The 20,295-nt window shown below is 33.2% G+C and overlaps 2 protein-coding genes across 4 annotated transcripts in view; both read right to left on the bottom strand.

Annotated features, from left to right (window-relative positions):
* The window catches only part of LOC111624948 (zinc transporter 9-like), a 49,364-nt gene extending 44,792 nt beyond the window's left edge, over positions 1-4,572 (bottom strand). Inside the window, exon 1 of the mRNA XM_023367945.1 lies at positions 4,443-4,572. The gene's annotated coding sequence lies outside the window, so the exon portion shown is untranslated. The remainder of the gene's footprint in view (positions 1-4,442) is intronic.
* An 8,057-nt stretch (positions 4,573-12,629) lies between these two features.
* Positions 12,630-20,295, bottom strand: part of LOC111625160 — a 112,408-nt gene continuing 104,742 nt past the window's right edge. For all 3 annotated transcript variants that reach the window (XM_023368230.1, XM_023368220.1, XM_023368212.1), the window contains exons 5-7: positions 18,218-18,513; positions 18,087-18,144; positions 12,630-16,844 (exon numbers count right to left, since the gene is read on the bottom strand). In XM_023368230.1, the coding sequence (XP_023223998.1) occupies positions 13,642-16,844; positions 18,087-18,144; positions 18,218-18,513 (3,557 nt within the window). In that variant the 3' untranslated portion in view covers positions 12,630-13,641. The remainder of the gene's footprint in view (positions 16,845-18,086; positions 18,145-18,217; positions 18,514-20,295) is intronic.

The following is a 20,295-nucleotide window of genomic DNA, read 5'->3' as shown; positions in this document are numbered from 1 at the left end:
CAGTGGCGTACCGTAGTGGGGGCGGCAGGGGCGGCCCGCCCCGGGCGGCACTTTTTAAAGGGCGGCAAAATTTCACAATAAATAATAATAATAGCTTGTAAAAATTTGAAACATCCTAATCTATACTTGCATCGCGCCTACGATAGTGCTATCGTCCGGACAGTCTGGGAATCGGCTCGCCGTCTGGGTGAACTAGTAATTTTTTCATCCGAGGAAATCCTGCAAAACCTGTTGACCATTTTTTTTTTGCTTGTACGATTCATTCGCGTTCATATACACCACTAATATCCAATAGAACTATTTTAAACAGGTCGCTGCACTACCACCGAATTTTTCATCGCATGTTCTGTGACAAAACTGTATTTTGGGTCTTTTAAATTGAAATACCTAAAAAGGGGGCGAAATTTTCCTCCGCCCCGGGCGGCTGACACCCACGGTACGCCACTGATTGCCAGGCTTGATGAAGCAATTTATCATATCTACCATTTAAAATTATCATATCTGAGCTAAAATTCTTGTAACTATACCAACACACATATATCAATCTTGGTTCTTTCCCAATTGAATGAATCTGAGAACGTCATTTTGGTTCATTTCAGTTGGTTCACATACAATATCATCAGCATATAGGAACTATATGTTAGTATTAGACTCATTAAATGAAGTGTTTATGTGATAACAACAAATTCTTTAAATGCTGACAAAAGGGAAAAGTAGCCTGTCCACTGATGGAGCATACAAAATGCTGATAGTTGGTAACTATTCAATTTATATGTGGAGATTTGTTAATTTTTGAATAAAGTATTTACGTGTAGCCCAAAACTAAAGCCAGTAAATTTAAGTTTTTATTATCCATGCTTACAGTTTTAATTAACAGTTGTCACATGATTGAAATGGGAACAAACATTTCTAGCTAATAGTATAATTATCCTAAAATAAAATAATTATAGAAACAAAAACTTAAAAATTGTTTTAAGCAAATTTTTACTGATGAATCACATAAAAAGTTATAGAATGAATGCTTTATTATCAGATTGTTGTATAATGTCAGTCTTTCATTTTTCTCAAAGATATAGTATAGTAGAATCCCACAAACTCAATTTAATATGGACTGAGAAGGTGATAAGTTACTAAAATGACAATGATGATGCTAATCTAAATAGTGGAATTTTCATAGAAATATTATATGTACTGTAATAAATTCATATATGTACTATGTACCGATAATGACTATTTCTATTTGAAATTAAATTTTAATTTAAAAAATATTGGTTATTCAGTGGCTACTTTTGAGTTAGTGACATTTGCATCATCAGCATTTTGAAATAACACCTTGGAAAAAGGGTTATATTCTTTGTTAACATGTGGAATTACAGTAGAGCATTGATTATCTGAATGTCGATCAACCGAAAGCTTTTCAGTCGGCAAATTTAAATTTCCACTAGTGCTGTGGCACTGCAATCTTTGGCTATGTCTTGGGCTACCACAATATTATTTTTGTCGGTACGTGTGTTTTAGCTGGCAGCACAGGCGTGACCACGAGAGGGTACTTAAGGACATGCCAGAATTTGAACGAATTTCAACATGGGATAGGTTAATATATTTTTTAGTACATAATCGGTTATCCGAAAAATCAATTTTCCGAATAACCCAGTCCCCAATTGATTCGGATAATCGATGCTCTACTGTAATGTTATTATCAAGTGTCGCTAGTGAAGAACACTAACTTATTTGATTGCAGTGTTAAGTTATAGAAGTAAAAAATTAGACTGCATGTAAAAATAAATTTAAATAACTCACGCCAATATTTGTCTAGCTTCTGAGTACAAATTCACTGAGTACGGCGTTAATAAACTGTTGTTCTTTTCGCCTGATGACGACGGTTATACAAACGTCGAAAGTACTTGTGTGAATACTAAATGAAGTTTATTAACGCCGTACTCAGTGAATTTGTACTCAGAAGCTAGACTGCATGTATATATATTTTTTTATTTGGATGACACAGAGTTTTATGGAATGTCAAATTATTGAGAGTCAAGTTTCCAGAATTCTACTCTAATACATTACAGTATATATAAAAATGTTCTACAAACAACAATTAACACCTCAATACTACTTCCAGCAGTCAAAAGATTTTAATAATCTAACGTTTTCGATAAAAATGTTCTATAAATCACATTGAAAATAAAAAAACAGTAATTATGATAAGAAAGTTTATAGTTAATGAAGCTCAATGCAAAATACTTTTTAATAATCTAGAATATCTTAATATTAATTCTAGAATATCTTAATTATTAATAGTTCAAATAAACAGTCCTTCAAATTAACATTAATAGCAAGTTTTTTGATTAAAAAATAATCTTACTATTAATAATTAAAAGAAAAGAACAATGATGAAAATCATTATGTAATTTTTGTTACTTATCTTAAATCAACCAACAAATTTCATACATCTTTAATTCACCATAGTGTGACTATTTATGGTGAATTAAAGATTTCAAGGCTAACTGTGACTTGCAAAATAAGATATAATAAAGTCTAAAATTTTCAAGTGACATTCAGTTACACTTACAGGAAAAAAACTAAAAATTATCTGAAAATTTTGGAATTTAATTAAATATTAAGCTATAGTTTGTGAACATGAGGTCAAAAATGTTTGTTTTCTTCTGGAAGCTAAAATTTGTTTGTAAAACAGTGCTAGTTTTCTCCAAATTTATTGGAAAACTAGCTGTTACCCGCAGCTTCACCCATGTGGAATTTGCAATTTGATATAAATAATCCTCCCTAAATAATTCACTAAGATTCTCAACATTAGTTGTTACTATAAAAAACAAAAAATTGCATCTAAAATAGTACAGTAGAAGACGTTCTTTGGGTTAAGCCTTAATCCTCTCCCTCTCCCTCATGGGGAAATTTCAAAAAATCCCTTCTTAGTGTGCATTTTCATGACATACCCTAACTGTATACCAAATTTCACCTACTTAGGTTCAGCGGTTTGCTCTAGGCAACGATGAATCAGTCAGGACATGTAATTTTATATATCACAAGTTCAGACATGTGCACTGTGTATCTCGCTAACCATGCCATGAGGTTACCTATCTCATATACGTACGTGTCTTGTCCCTTGCCACCCGCTGACACCAAAAATATAATGTTTACCTAGATGACATCTTTTAATTTATATGAATGTTTAACAAAATAATATACAGCCTATGTCCACCCTGAAGGTCCATTCTAAATAGTGGTGAAAGAATTTTTGAAATTGGATGAATAGCTTTGGAGATTACCTCCTACATCCAAACTTACAAACTTTACCTCTTTATAATATTAGTATAGATATATAAGATTAGTTGAACCTATTTTATGTCCACAAAGTTTACATCTAATGACAACAGATTGAAGATTTTGCATTAATGCACTCACAATCATCAGTATTTTTAAACTCTAACTATCCAAACAATCGAATACCAATTTTTTTCAAAATTTGCCAAAAAGTGCCAAATTGGCGTGCAAAAGCCTATTTTTGGCCCAAAATATTGTATTAATTAACTCTTAAATTACAGAGATTGAATAGAATTGGGGATAAATGTTAGGGTACAACTATGCAGACACAAGCGAGCAACTTTTCTGAATGCGCGAGAGTATGTGGTGAGAAGAGGTGAAGACATTTCACACTCTGTTTCTCGCTCTTGTCTGTGTGGTTGTAATAAACAAGAGCATGAAACATCATCACCTCATCTTGCCACATATTCTCGCTCGCTCACGTCACACTATTTTCTGTCATGAAGATGCAACTTCATTATCACTTCAGCAATTAAATATCCAACAAAATATTACATGATCCAACTTCACAACTTCTAATTCATACAAAATATCGCAATATTTCATAATAATCATCCTATTAGAAGAAAATTTATTTAGAAAATAATCAGGAATTTCAAACAAATTTATTCCATTCAGATCAAAATATTCTGAAATAATTTGAATATATTTTTATTAAACAATCTCATTAATTAAATAATTAGAGGGGTTTTATTTATTTATTTTACATTGCTTTGATCAGCTGTTTGGAAATGAATGAAAAATTTATTTTATTCAGTTTTGCACCATATTTTTATTTAATTGTAACACAGGAAAATATTAATGAACTAAATTATGAACTTTTAAGTTAAATGTATTGAGAATTAAAAGCCCAAACTGATGTTTATGCGGTCAAACTTTACCTACGTGCACCGTCATGGCCGCACAGTGAGGACACACGTTCTAATCTAACCTAACCTATTCTAATAATTAACCAAATTGGTTATTTATACTAATGCTATGCGTTTAAGCTAATGTTTACCAAATTAAAAGCAGACTATTTAAATAGAGATAGCGCTGTTAAGTATACAATAAATGTACACTACAAAATACTATCAATAATTTCATTATAAATTACTCACTTTAATCGTAATTTATTTTCAACAACCAAAAACTAAATAATCAATTTCGTATGCTCCTTTGAACACACATGTTTGATTACAAGAATGACGAAATGACGATAATTTCTCCGCTAGAGGCGCCCTACGAAAGTTTTTTAACTGATACCGTATTTTCCTATTTTTTAATATCTAAATGGAATATATCTTATCAGTGAACTTTAGATATAATCCAATCAGATTATATAATAATTTATAAATTAGAAAATTCTAGAAATGCAAACTTGGAACGTGATTAGTCAATATAGTGCTTTAGTCATTTCTGTGTTCCAATTTTCAAGTAAAAGAAAACATTAAACAAGTATTCAAAAGTATTTTTATAGTGCTTATTTATAGTAAAATAAATTTTTGTTACAAATTACGAAAAACCATCCATAAATTATTTATTCGGATTTAACATTTAGACAAAATTAAAACAAAAAATAGTAATTATATGGCCGAACGCAGGGCCGCCGTTAGCGACAGCGATGCCAGGGGCAATCATGAAATGCGGACTTCAAAAATTATACTTTATATAATTTTTACCACAATTTTATTTAAAAACAAAATAAATTTAAAGTAAAGACATTTTTTCAATCTAAGTATACAAAAAATACGAAAATAAAAGTATATAAATTATATAATTTAAACTACAGTATTACGAAGTTGTAAAGAATTCGGAGACAAAAATTAAGAAAAATACAAGAACTATATTATAAAATTTAATCTCCGTGTTTCGATTTCAGTGAAATCCTTAATTATATCGGCAAAATCTAATTTTTCACATATTTTGTGTTATATTCGGGAAGGGATCGCATAGTTAAGCAGCTTATTTAAACATTGTAACGGAGTCACATTGGTTGTATCATTGCTGCGTAGCATACAACACAAAACATCAGTGGCGTAGCGTAGGGTTTCAAAGGGGGCACCCTCCCCGGGCTTTGCTAGGGAAGGCAAAATCCCTATTGTTGAATTAATATTAAGGAGACTAGAGGAGATCCAACTCCGCAAAAACATAGAAGCTGAAAACGTCCGGCTCAAAGACATAAATCCCAATGCCGTACCTTGCTCAAACCATTCCTTAAACCTGATCTGTTTGCATGCTGCTTCAATTGAAACGAATTCCGTAACTTTCTTCGGTAATTTGAACGTTGTTATGCGTTCTTTTCCGCGTCCATACACCGTGGGAAGTTCTAATTGCTGCTACAGGAAAGACATTAAAAAGGATTCAGGATACAGGATGGAGAGCAAGAGCTGAAGCAGTAGATATGTTATGGAACCATTATAAGGTTATTTTGACAACTCTAGAAAAACTGAGAGAGGCAGACGAAAGCTTAAACACGCAGGAGCTTTGCTAGTCACAATGTAATCATTTTCTTTTATATGTTTTTTGGGCCTCTGGAAACCTGTACTGCATGAGGTCAATGACGCCCAAAATTATTTACAAACAGAGGAACTCAACGTGTATCAGTATACTCAAAAAATAAGTGCTTTGCAGACGCTATTCACAGAAAAACGAGATGAATCGGTAGAGGGTGCTTTGAGTTATGCTAAAAGTTTGTGTGAAGACCTAGGCATTTTAATGGAATCTCTAGACGAATAACGACGAAGCAAATTTTGGGCGACGGAAGTAAAGATGAAGCCTTGTCCCACGAAAACGAGTTGAGAAGAAAGTTGTTTTCTTCGTTAGATATGGTAACTGTAGAAATTCATGAGATGTTTCAACAGCTACTGAATTTGGCGAACAAATCTTTCTTACGCCAGCTAAACTACTGGATATTGACGACCACGACTTCAATTTAGAACATGTATCTCATGACATTTACAAAGAAGAGTTCAAGCTCGAACGCGTGCGGCTAAGGATTTTTGTTGCTGCCACGGTCAATAAAAATGAATTAATGAATTCAAGCCCACTTGATTTATTACAATTTATTATGCAATTTAAGCTGAAAGTTACGCTGCCTAATATAATAATATTGCTTCGAATATATACAATTGCCATAAGCAATGTCAGCTGTGAGAGAAGCTTCTCTAAACTGAAGTTAATTAATCAAAAATTATTTATGATCGACAATGAGTACACTAAGATTGACTAATCTGCCTATTTTGGCTATTGAGCAAGAAACGACTGATGTAATCGATATTGATAGTGCTATTAAAGATTTTGTTATAAGGAAAAGTAGGGAAGAAAAATTTTAGATTAAATCTTTCTTCTGTAGAGTTTATTCTTCCATCTAATATTGCTAAAAAATAGTTCCCGAAGAAATTTGTTTCGGGAGTATTATACGAGTACATGTATTTGTTTCTTTATAATCGAATAAACGTTTTCATTTTCTTGATCTGACTTCTTCAAATACAACAGGAATGTTACATTTTCTACGAATTTTATTTGCTATTAATTTCGATTTTAAGAAACCATTTTATCTAAAATCTTTTAACTAACGTGACAATCTTTTTAATAGCGACATCACTATACTTGAATCGGTGTCTAAATAAGGTACTGATGGTTATTGTGGTTCAATGTATTTCCTATGAAATGCTTCGTATCTGCCGAACTTATCACTCAGTCTATGACAATGGATTTGAATCTCAAAGGTGACACCCGGACTTAACTAGTATCATCATCGGACGTGACATTCTAATGGTGTTTTTTCCTGAATAGGTGTTATGAGGATTGAGATTCTGGTTAAGCTAGGTTAGGTCAGGTCGGTTTTTCGCTCCTCTCGTTACGGTGTTCGGGAAGAATGACGGATCATTCTTCTTGTGTGATAAAGATAATTGTATAAGTTTACATTAGATAGTAAATGAATTTCTCGCTTTCTTATTTTCTTTGTTTTTTGTAGGAACATTTGAGAGGGAGATTTTTCTCTCCCTCTCTCCCATTTATCGTACAAGTCAATTTTTCCGAAATTTCAGAGGATAAGAGCTCTTTCATTTCATTTTTACATCCTATGTTCCTATCATAATTTATTATTTTTATTATGTTTTTTAGACACTCCGAAAGATAAAGTTCTAGAAACATTTACACTTAGACATTACATCGATAAATACTTCAAAAAGATTAATTTTAAAAAATAACGGCAAATTTCTAAATCGTCCACTAGAGTGCACTGTTTGTTTTGATTTGAATTTTCTGGATCAACGTGACTGGTAATTTTACCAGTCACGTTGATCCAGCTTTTACGACGAAATCCGATCTTAAAAAGTTATTTAATAGACAAATATTTTATTGTTTACAATTCAAAAATTTGAAGAAATTATATTATTTTAAAATTTTTTTTATCTTCTACAAATAAGGATGCAGAAGCATAATTTAAGCTCAATTCAAGTTCTGAATGATACGTTTGGAACCTTAACAGAGCTGTAGAACATACTCATACGAACAAAAAAGTCAAAGGAACCATATCTCTACGAGCGACCCTTAGCGAGATATAGCCCATCCAAAAAATTACTCTATGTATGCTTTTGTTTTCCTATCTCCAAACACCCCCACGGATGTGTGTGTTTGCCTGTATTTTGCTTTATATCTAAGGACACCAGTGGCGTGCCGTGACATTTGATGATAGGGAAGCTGTGTTTCTATAAGAAGCCGACTTCCAGGGGCAATCAGTTAATTCTTTAAATGTATTTTTAAAGAAAGAATTAACTGGTAATTTTAAATAAACTATACTTAATAAATAATACTTAATAAATAAACAAGTTCAATATAATTACCTCTGTTATTAGATCCAATATATTCCATATGCCCTCTAAATGCCAATTCTTGCTTTGATAAAAACATATAACATCTATTTATTTAGATATAATATATCTATTACCCATAATTATCTCGTTACAATTTTCAATATTTATTTTATATTATTTACTAATGTTAAATTCTATTCCGCTTCGATTTCCAAATTGCTTCAAATACGAAAGAATCGACGATTTTTCGTGTCTTTTGCCAGCTAAATTGTCAAAGACATTCTTATTCCACACACTAATTTCACTCTGTAAATGCATTTTTATGCATTTACAGAGCCATTTTATCGTGAAAATATCGAACAAATTTTTTTATTGAAGCGTTTATATTTAACTTAGGCATTGGCCTTTCTCTTTTAATAATGTTTTCTTTTTCATTATATGATCTCGAGCCAAAACTTTTTTAAAATAAATTTTCAATATCGCAATTACATTCCGAATCGCTAGCCACGATATAAGGGCTAAAATTAAAAATAAAATTATAAAAACTTACTTGGTGAAATAAAATGTGTGGTGGATATACATACCTGGTACAAAACATTCTTCAATTGTATGAATATACTTTTAAAGAAAATTATAATTAAATATAACTTTGTAATGAAACGTACATGAAAATAACATAAAATATTCTTTACTCTTTAAATCTTAACCACTTAGTCAAATAGCTCCCTACGAGTGGAATCAGAGACGGTCCTGCTAGGTGTGCGGTGTGTACTGTACATGCACGCGGGCTGCCAAATCCCGAGGGTGCCGATACCCTCGGGATTTGGCAATGTCAAATGCTTCTTTTGTCGCATCACTAATATACCTCAAAAGACGCGACAGGGTTCTTGTAAATTTTAAACGTTTCTCACCATAGCTGTAAAAGTCTAAATATGTTAAACTTAATAGATTGTCCGTCGTTTGTTTTCTAACTAATTCGTTTTAGGACCAGGTGTTGTCCACGGAAATTTCCAAAATTTACAACTTTTCGGTCACTCTCGTTGAACTGGAAAAATGTCTGTCTTTATTACATCTAATATTTCGAAGAAATCAGTCCCCACTGTACTCGGCTAGAGATTGGTTCGGTTAAGCTTTTGTTTAAGTAAAATTTCGGCTCTTTCATCAGGGTTTTGTTTATGTCCCCAATTTCCTAATCGATTAATTATTTAACTACTTCTTAAGTAGAAATAAATCAAAACCAGTTACTTTGTACTGGAATATTTGTAGTCTCGGGAAAAAGTGGAAAGACAAACGGATACATAAATCGTAAATTTAGGGAAAATAAATTCTAGAGCTTTTTCTGTACCTGGTGTGACTCTCTTTCATTAAATTTAGTTGTAAATTATGGTACCAAAGTAACAATTAATTTTTTAACATTATACAAGAATTGTACACGTTTTTTTCTACATCCCCTTAAAGATGGGACATACGAAATCGTAATATCACTGGTTTAACATCGAAATCCGTAAGTAATATAAAATCGGAGAGCGGAATAAATATATCAAATATTTTAACGGATTTTTTAATTCTCCTGTCACTATACAGAAAACTATCATAAAAACATACCAGTACGTAAATTCTTATCGGTTGGGTTAAGTTATAAATCTACTCGTGATTCACGTAATCGGGCGAGGGCGGCCAAATATCTAGCAGGCGGGCGGCTAACGGCCCGGAACCGGTCCTGGATAGAATTGGATGCGTTATACGTGCAGCAGCCACCCGAGGTTGTAGGCTTCCACCAGCTAAACCGGGTGAGGTTGGTGCTCTGTAAAACGCATGCGCGAATCTGGCTTTTTGGATGCTGACAATACAGCGCTTCCACTCCGCCACTAATATTCGAATATACAATAACGATCTTATCTTTTTTTTTACGTGTAGTATAGAAATTTGTAATAAGATACATAATGCGGCTATAATAAAATATTGTGCGATTATTTTCATATAATTAAAATTAATATGTATTTATTTTTTAGAAAATACAAGGGAAGCGGCGCATCCACCACTTCTAATGACGGCACGCCACTGCCTGAGGACACCGTGGACCAGAAATTTTGAAATTAGGAATATATTTGGGGCATTGATGCTATTACATTTTGGAGATTACAAATCTAAGGATGGGGAGGGGATCATGTCTAAAACAGGGCTGCCAGAACTGATACTTTAGTGCCAAAGTTGGTACTTTTGCTTAAAACATAGATGTTTTGGTACTGTTGGTACTATTTTAGCAAAAATATTTAATTTTAAATTATCCTGTATCATTTATTTATTGGCATTTATTAATAACGTAACGTTTTCTAAATCATGAATTCTAACAACCGAATCTGACAATCCTAACAAACAAATTTGGTAATGTCGCAACTTTCATAATGAAGTAATCTCGTTCAGCAGTTCAGTCAGTCTGAGCCATTAGAGAGGTTGCGGCCGACGTTTTCATCGAGAAAACGTGTACGTCGGACGTTCAGCGCCGAATTACAGGAATTCGGCGCTGAACGTCCGACGTAAGCCTGTAAGCCTGGAAGTTTGACAATAGCATTTGGAACGTCAGTGGAATCATGCTCGACATACCAACGCCATTGTCAAACTTGTAGGCTTACAGGAAGGTAGCGCTGAACGTCCGACATACACGTTTTCGAGATGGAAACGTCGGCTATAACCTCTCTTTAGTGATCAGTCGTGGACTCGTGTAACTTGTGTTTTAAGGCTTTGTGAATCGTAATTTTTTCCGTTTGTGCGAGTCATAGCCCTTAATTTCGTCTCTGTTTCGAAATTACTCAAAATCAAAAAACAAAATAATTAGACCAAAGCATTGTCGTCAAATTTTTTTCACAGAAATTGATTAAAGTTGCATATGATTGTCTCCTGTACGAACACACCGCACACCGAATGCGAATGCAGGTTTTAAACGATGTTTTTAAGCTTTGTCCGGAGAAAAATCCATTCTTGAATAAGAGATTCCGATCTCCTGCAGTGTTCACGTTAAAGACTGACAATCAGTTCGGGAAAGTTTCACGTAGGGCAACAAAACCTTGCCATTATCGAAAAAACGTTCCAAAAACAAGTCTTATAGTTTTGACACCCATTGCAAAATCGTGGAGCTTAGTGAGGCCGTTAAGCATGGTATCGTTACTGCTTGCAAACTTGTCATTTCCACAATATTCATGGGGTTGTACTGGGTTTTCGCTCTCTCCAGATCCCACGAAAATCATTCTGTAGACTGTACCGTGATTCGTCAGTGAACATTACATTGCCCCATTCGTTTAAAACCCCAATGTCAATGTTCTTGATACCATCGCGCAAGGGTCATTAGAATATAACGTACTGGGCATCTGGCGAAAAAGACTACAGTATTCGCCTGAACCTTCCTGTAGACAGTTGGTCGTGTACGCTTTCTGCAGAGAGCTGCAATTTTCTGTTAAGACACGCTATCAAATGCCGGTCCTATTAACATGAGCGAATCCGCAACCAGTGTTTATTGGTTTCATCCACTCGGTCACTGGTGAGTTCTGTACATAACAATGAAGAAGTCGAATAACGAAGTGATTAGTCACGTTTGCTTAACGTTGCCTTTGCACATAGGACTTTTTTGTCCGGTATTTTTGGCTTAAGAAGGAAAGGAACGTATAGATAAGCGATATTATATATTTTCTAAATGGCTTCAATCGACTTTATGTTGTTCTCAAAGTGTAATCATCACTGAAAGATATTTTGACAAATAATATGACATTAAAACAGATGGGTAAGATGAAGTTAAAGAAAATAATTTTATAGATGGATAAAGGAATCATTTTAAAGAAAAACTGATCCTTTTATCAATGTTACAATTTGAAAAATCGGTAGAAATATCAATTTCTTTAAAGATCACACTGTGCTTCTAGATTATTTTAAGAGCAAAAGAAGTTTATAGTTATTTTTATCTGTATCATGAATTTATAGAATTCGGTAGGGACTACTAAGATAACAATTAAGGTAATTTTCATAACGTTTTCTTTTAATGCTATTTTCTAAAATAGTACAGTAGAAGNAAATTATAAATTTATTTTGGAAAAAAATACAATTTTCACATAAACATGTTTTTAATTTTATTAATATTTTAATAAAATTTTAATAATAATTATAAATTGAGATCATTTGATGATGAACAATGTTTTTATATCGTTGATGGACATACATCGAGAATTTATTTACATATGCATTTATGTTGTCATATTGATAATTTAATTAATTAATTATTATTGTTTTATTTCAGTGAATTTTAACATTAATTTAACTAACAAACATTATAGAAAAATTATAAACAATTTTTGAAAAATTTTATAAATTGTTTTAACTAGAAAATTCAATTTTAAAATTGTTTGAAAATAAAATTAAAATTAAAGCAAAATTTAAAAATTTGGCATATTTTAACATCTGTAAAGATTTCTAAGTTTATTTTAAGAGCTTGAGATGAATTAAGTTTGAATATAACTAAATATTTTTGTCACGAAATGCAAATGATTCGTGAAAAAGAAATATTCGAACGACTAATTAACGAGACAAAAATTATCTTTTATTTTTATTCAAATTGTAAAAAATTCGTTGTTCAAATTAAATAATATTTTAATGTTGATAAGCCAAGACGAAGAAATAACAGGTCAATCACGACGTTAACCTTATTCGGGTTTTCATTTCTTCGTGGCACTGGAAAAAAGAATTTTTTTCTTGCATGCCAAGTGGCAAACAGGAATGTAAAGGCCACAACACCAAAATTGATGATCATAAGGTTTTTATTATACATTCAAATATATAACTTTATAACGATGAAGATTTGAGTTTAAAAAGACCTTTGAAGAATTACAAAAATTAATTCTTATTTGGAAGAATAGAGAATGAGTCTTTTTTTTTCCATTGAGCTCGAATGCCTTCGGAAGATCATTTATTTTATTTTTATTTTATTTCTCATCTGGACGTGGCAATTTTCTGAATAATAATAACAAAAGATGGAAGTTCTGCTTCGATTTCTTTCGAGATCTTCCGGACTATTTGATAACTATGAAATTCTTATAACTCGCGGGATTTTTTTTTCTCAGGATAATTGTTAAGGCCATTTGAAAATATAAATTATCCTGAAAAGCAAAGTATTAGAGAAATAATCTTCGACGATAGAATCGATGGCAAATAATGTACCTGTTATATTCTTGAAGAAGGAAGACGAAATTTCATTTAAAGACAGGAGCTATAAAGACCATGCATCACTTTTCATCAGCCGCATATCTTGGTCCCTGCTCGAGTTCCTCTTTCGCTATTCCATAGATTCAAAATATAAATTCTTGATATTTATTATACACAATGATATTTACTCACCTATTCTTTATGGATAAGATTGTTTATATAGAAAATTTTACAAGGGAGTTCACAAATGGCTCGTATCGTAGCCATTAAGAGGAAATTTTTATCAAAATCTGAAATCTTTATCCTCGTTAATTTATATCGTCCAAACTTGTACTTTTTCCGCTACAACACACCAATTAGAATGATCGTAATAGGAAGAAATGATGTGAAGATTTTCTACGTGAGTTTCAATCAAATGATCTAATTCACCCTCTCGAAAAACATGATAATACCGATGATAAGTCATAGGACCACCGGCATCGTTGCCTGCCAAACTTTCCTGCGATGTTGATAAAGATTGAGAAGTGTTTCTACTCAAGCTGCTTGGTTGATCTGTGTGATCACAATTTCGGGAAGTCCATTCCATTACGTCATACATCTCATCTGTGTTAGCAACAGGGAGGATTTCTAGCTTTCCGAAGCTGTTTTCTGGAATTGAAGTAAAGCTTGTCTGCATTAAATCAACATCAGATTCATCTGTTGATCTACTATGTCGTTTTTCTCTCTGACCTTCCGATAACTGGCACAAATGATTAGATGCGGGGAGATCTTCTTCGGTGTCTTTTGATCCAATAGAAGCTGTCACACTGGAAACATCGTGCTCAAACGATTCTTCTGGATTTTGTTCTTCTGACGATTCTCGGACAAAAGAGCTTTTTCTGTCGGATGAATCAGAACGATTAAAGATGTCGTGTGTGGGAAGAGAATAATCATGATCCGAGCTGTCTTCGTGAATGATTTCTTTAGTATTTCTAGAATGCTCGGAAGATGATCTTCTTTCATCGTCTGCAAAATGCTGGCGGTGCAAGTCAGAGCAATCTTCCGAAGTCGTAGAAGATTGACGTGAAAATTGTATACTGGATGTATCATTTTCTTCCGAAGACTGCTGTTTCAAAGATTTTCGCACTGAAAGATCTTTTTCTTCTTCTTCATGCGTACTATTTTCTATTAACTTCTGATGAATGGGCATGTCGTCATCTGATTCTTCATGCCTTTCATCATTACTTTCTAATTCCGCGATACCAGGTGAAAATTGCCAAATTAGAGTCGGATTCCATCTGGGTACGCTTCCTCCCCCTCGAGGTCTTTCATCCACACACAGACGTACTCGAAAAGACTTTAGCTCTTTTATCGGAGACAATGGGTCACTAGCGTCACTTAGAGATCTTCTTGGTAATCGAACGCGTTTGGTGCTCTGCTCTTCTAAACTACTTGCACGACAACAGTGCTTCAGAATGCCTACCGGTTTTTTAACCGTTTTATTTCCTTCCATCTTTGGTACAGATTTTGTTTGAGAAATCATTGTCTTCAAATCAAATATTTCATTATCCTTAGCGTCATCTTGTGCGTTTTCTCCATCATCTGGAAGATTGTCAAGTTCATCTTCTGAAAGATCAACTGGTTCTGAGCGACATAATCTACGAAAGGTAACGGATTTTGAGGAAACACTTTCTTCATCTTCTTTGGTAGTAAATACTTCTACCGTATCATTTTTGGAATCTTCGTCTTCTTCTTCTTCTTCAATTTCTAGCGATTTCCTCACGTACATAGGACAGGGTAGTGAAGATCTTCTCAAGTCTTTCGAACTCGCTACACTAGATTCGTGACGAAAGTCTAGATCTACGCTAGTGGAACGAGATCGCCTGCTTTTCAGTAATTCTCCATCAATTTTGTTTTTCCATCCAATTGGTTTAATATCCTGTAATATCTCTCTCACTTCTGTGCATTCGGCATCTAAGTATTTAGACAAAAGTTTGATTCCTGTTTCACCTGAATCCGAGTTAGCTTCGACAGAACCTCCTCTGGATGTTATCGTCAGAGGAGAGGCTTGAAGAGAGCGACTCGTTCTCCTAGTTCTTCCTGCCAAAGCTTCTAATTCACTAGGACTACGGTATATAACAGAAATAATACTTTCGTCACTTTCCACGCTCGTATCACTCTGAAGACTTTGTCCTTTCCACTGGACAACGGATACTGTTTCTTCCACGTCGCTCTTCAAGCTATTCCATCGAGGAGTGCATGAAGGAGATTGATGTTCTTTATTATCATCTGCAGATGAAGAAAACTGTCGTTGGTCGCCATTCATTTTCGGAACGTTGATATCTATGCTTAAACTTCTTTTTACAAAACCATTTCGGAGTAATTTTGATTTTTCGTCTTCAGCCATTTTATCGGAAATGTTAAAATCAGAATTTTCTTCTTGATTCGATTTCCATTCTGAAGAAGTTTTTTCAACTTCATTGAGTTGATTGGCTTCAGCTTTAATCTCAACAGGTTCTTCCATAGTTGATGATTTCGACAAAAAACGTAGTTCAGGCATTGACCAATAGCTGACCAGTCGTTCCTCTTCTTCTTCATCGTGACTAGGTGGAGATTCTGGCATTAACTGCCCATATGTATCGGTGGATTTTTCTACCAAGTTTGAAGTTTGCTCTTGATTAGAAGTCTCCACCAAACTGGGCACATTTGATTCTTCTTTTTCTTCGTCAGTAGGAGAATCGACAGTTTGAGTGGAATTTTGATCCACTATAATGACATTTCCATTGGCAATATCAGAAGAGGTTAGTGAATTTGAGGCTACTACTACTTTTTCTTCTTCACTTCTTTCAAATTCCTCGTATTGAAACATACAGCAAGCGGTGGAACGAGACCTTACGATTCCATTTAATGCAGGTCCAGGCTTTCTTGCATATTCTCTTGGATCACTTGCCGTAGAAACTCTCTTTTCTCGATGCTCTTCTTGATCCACTGGAGATTTTTTCGGTCTTAAGATATTGGGAATTATTTGAAACAAATCTCCTAACGATTTGAATCTGTGAGCCGTAGGACTGAACTCTGTTTGAGCCGGAGCTGGTGGACTAGTATCCATGACAGTTGGTTCCTCTTCTAAATGTCTGAGTTCAATGTGACCATTCTCGCCGGGATCAGAGTCCTGACTATCAGAAAACCAAGAGGTCCTACATTTACGATAAAAATAAGACTGTCTACGAATGTAAGAAGCACCGGGATTCGATAATTTCTGCAAAGCTCTTCGCAAGAAATTATAACAAGTTTCTCCCGAAGATGACATCTCGGTAGTATTCTGATTACAAGGGGCCTCGAAGCTACGTCCTTGATAACGACCCCTGGCATTACTAAATAGCTGCCTTCTCTGAGCTAATCGTTTATTTACTGGTTGAGAAACAGGAGTGCTATTGATATCACTATCAGATGTGTGCGAATAGGCTTGATATATAAGAATATCGTCGTCACTAGTTGTAGTACTTGTCAAGTCTTTTTCTGCCGACGATCCACGATCTAAAAACAGAAAAAAACATAATATTTTACTATAAAGTAGTGTTCTTCAAAAGTTAAATTTTTTATTGTAGTGAATTTTTACAATTAACCCGTTCCCAACCTAAAAAATGTCCATTTTATTTATAAAATATCATAATTTAAGATAAAACAACATAGGAAAATGCCCCAATTAATGCATAAAACAATGAAATAAAGTAAATAATGTAATAAAATTCGGGGGATGAACTGAGTGCAGCTGTGTGTGGGGGAGGGGGTTAGGGATCCGCAACACGAGAAACGTTGACAATTAATTTAGTTAATTGTAATTTTTTAAATATTACAGGAATGACTTTTTATAAAATATTATTACGTGTACGTTCATATTTTAATTACTATTAGGGCAGTCCACTAAAATTCGATTACTTTAGACATGTACCTAATGTCTAATGGACCATCCGGCTCCGACTGTGATGGAATATTCTCATAAATTTCAACTTAAAAAATTATTTAGATGCATAGGAACAATTGTTTACAAATCCTTACACTTGAAAGTTGCAAACAAAAGAAGAAATACGCGAAAAATGACACAAAATAAATTTAAAAAAAAAAGCTTGTTTCTTCTTCTGTATACATTGGTAAATCGGATTTCTTTAAATATGACAGTTTATTTGAAATGTTTAAATGAAATTTTGTTTGCAGATTTAATATTTTTTATATTTATAGAATTTATTACTGATGCATTTATAATTTTATTATCAAATATACTAGAAAAAAATAATTACAAAGAAAAAAAAATGAGTGTAGACGTAATTATGTCATTTCGAATTGTATGTACTGTAGAGTACAATTTGATGTTTTTCTATATGAAAAGTGCATACAGTTTTGTCGTTAAATCTCCAGTAATTCTAGAAATAATTGGAAAGAGAATATTCAAATTATCTTTGGTTTGAAGGATGAAAAGATAGTATTGAAATAGGCTAATCTCACTAAATTCAGTTTGGAAAGATAAATAAATTTTGATTACATACTTCTTTAAATAAAAAAAAATGTAAGGAATTTCTATAAATTCTGGAAATTTATCATAGAGCCACTGTCTTTTTTTTTTTTTTTTTTTTNACTATATACGAACTTCCGATCTAGACAGGAAGTTATTGGCTCAGCTCCGTAATGGTTTGAGAATCCCTTAAAATGAGGGACCACGAAAAGAAAAGAAAACAGCCTTTTTTTTTTTTTTTTTTTTTTACACAGAAGCTAAAAACTTACCATCACTGCTGCTTTTGTCTGGTCGATACCAAGGTACTAGAACGTCTTGAGATTCAAACTAAAAGTAATACCAAAGTCAAATAATTAATTTTTATTATAAATTACAATAGAATAAACAATAAATAACTTACCTTTCTATGCCGTTGTTCCATAGCCCATACAGTTATCATAACTCTACCACCTATCCTCAGGATCCTGGCTAGCTCTTGTAAAGCTTGGATTCTTCTTTCTGTGGTGGCAAAATGATGGACCACGGCCACCGATAATGCGGCATCGAACGATTCGTCTCTAAATGGTAAATGCAGATTATCCGAAATTAGCACTTCGTATCGGCGACGCCTGGCCGTGTGGGTCATAGGAGCGCATCTGTCAGAACCGATTTTGTATACTTCGTGATTAATGTCCAGATATTTTCCATTCCCGCAACCTACAAAAATAAAATAAAATAAAAAAACAAGAAAATAAATCGGAAAAACGAATAAATTCGAAATATATTGACTGTAAGAAGAATGATTCGTCCTTTAACGTAATGATGCCGCGGCTTTCCATTTGATTAAAAACTGAATTTGGCAAGAATTCACGAAATCTGTGTAAACAATTCTACCGATCAAATTCTCCTCTATAAATAATGGAATTTCAGTTTTGGATTTGTTCATTTCGCGCTCTCTCTCTCTCTCTCCCCCCAAAAAATATACTAAATCGATTTGGATTTCCTTCCGGTTTATCATCTATTTACCTAGGATTCAATATGTGTGATAAATTACAAAACTTCAAGCGAATATACAAAGAATACAGCACTCTTTACATCATTCTGTACTCAAAAATATAATCGATGCTAATGCCAGGTAAAGTTCTTTCTTGTTTAAAATATAGAATGTTTACTAGTCTATATGTATGAGCCTATGAATAAATATGAAGCTGTATTTTTTTTAAAGAAAAACACGAGATAAACATTTATTCTTTAAAAAAAACAGTGAAAAATTTGTGTATGTTAACAATTTCTTTTTTTCAAATTGCAGTTTCTTATGAGTTTTCTGTTTCAGCACTGATAAGATGTTGGATGAAGGCCATTATTCTTCAAATATTTTTAAAATTGAATATAAAATAGTCATAAACAGATTATCATTATGATCAAAGTAAAAATTTATCATATCTTCCTGCTGAAGAGGATACAAAATGACATTTTTTTTCCTCCCTCCCTTTTCTTTCAAATACGAGGTAAATACCATCATTACAAGTTCTCATGCATATTATCAAGTAATTAATGACGTAAAAATGTAATTAAGGTAATTAGTATGATTTCTATTTTGATTTTTAATTAATATTTAGCTTATTAATATTATATTTACTTCTTGAAATAAAAAGAAAATTGATATAATTACATGTTATGAATTTATTTAAATAAATTCACGTGAAAGGCTATCGATTAATATTAACGCTTCGTCTGAAAAAAGGAAGAAATGTCATCTGTCTGACCGTAAAAAAATTGTTTTAAATGTCTCGTTACGTTCGACGAGTTTCCGAGTGAACATACTCCCACACATACACACACAAAAAAGCAATTTTAAATAAAATATAAAATAATAAAGTGCAATTTTTCGTGATTTATAAGGGTAAAAAAAACAAGATTAAATATTCATAAACGCTTGCGAACTGTTGGAAATAATTTAAAATAACATATTCTTTTTCATTTGTCGCAATTTAAAATGGTAATTCGCATAAAGAAACTAAATAAAACCGTTTGTAAATTATCAATGCAGGGGCACAGATGATGTCTCTTTGCATTCGTAATAAGACTTTTGATGTATTTTGAGCATTATTGTTTTAAAATACAACGAAGTAAATAGTAATACTTGTAAATTATTATTGTTTTTTCGGGTCGAGAATCTGGCTAAATTACATCAAACATATGTAAAAAGATAAATAAATATAAGACTAAAAAAATTAAAATACATCACACTCTTGCTAATCCGACACACACTAATATTTCCATGAAAACATTAGGCATGTCACATAGCCTTTTTTCCTGTGTACTCGGGTTTCATTTCTGTGTACAACACTAGATGCCACCTACCTCCAAAAAGGTTCACTACCTAAAGGGCGATAGGTCACGCAATTCATTGTCTTTACGCTTAAACACTCGTAGCAATCCGGCACTCTCGCTAATCAGGCAACTCTCTGTGCAAGGAATGGCCGGATTAAAAAGAGT

Source organism: Centruroides sculpturatus, unplaced genomic scaffold (assembly GCF_000671375.1).
Source record: "Centruroides sculpturatus isolate CEXI.00-Female unplaced genomic scaffold, Cexi_2.0 scaffold77, whole genome shotgun sequence".
NCBI classification, from domain to species: Eukaryota; Metazoa; Arthropoda; class Arachnida; order Scorpiones; family Buthidae; genus Centruroides; species Centruroides sculpturatus.
Note: the sequence above shows the minus strand (reverse complement) of the source record. Positions and strands in the feature narration are given on the sequence as shown.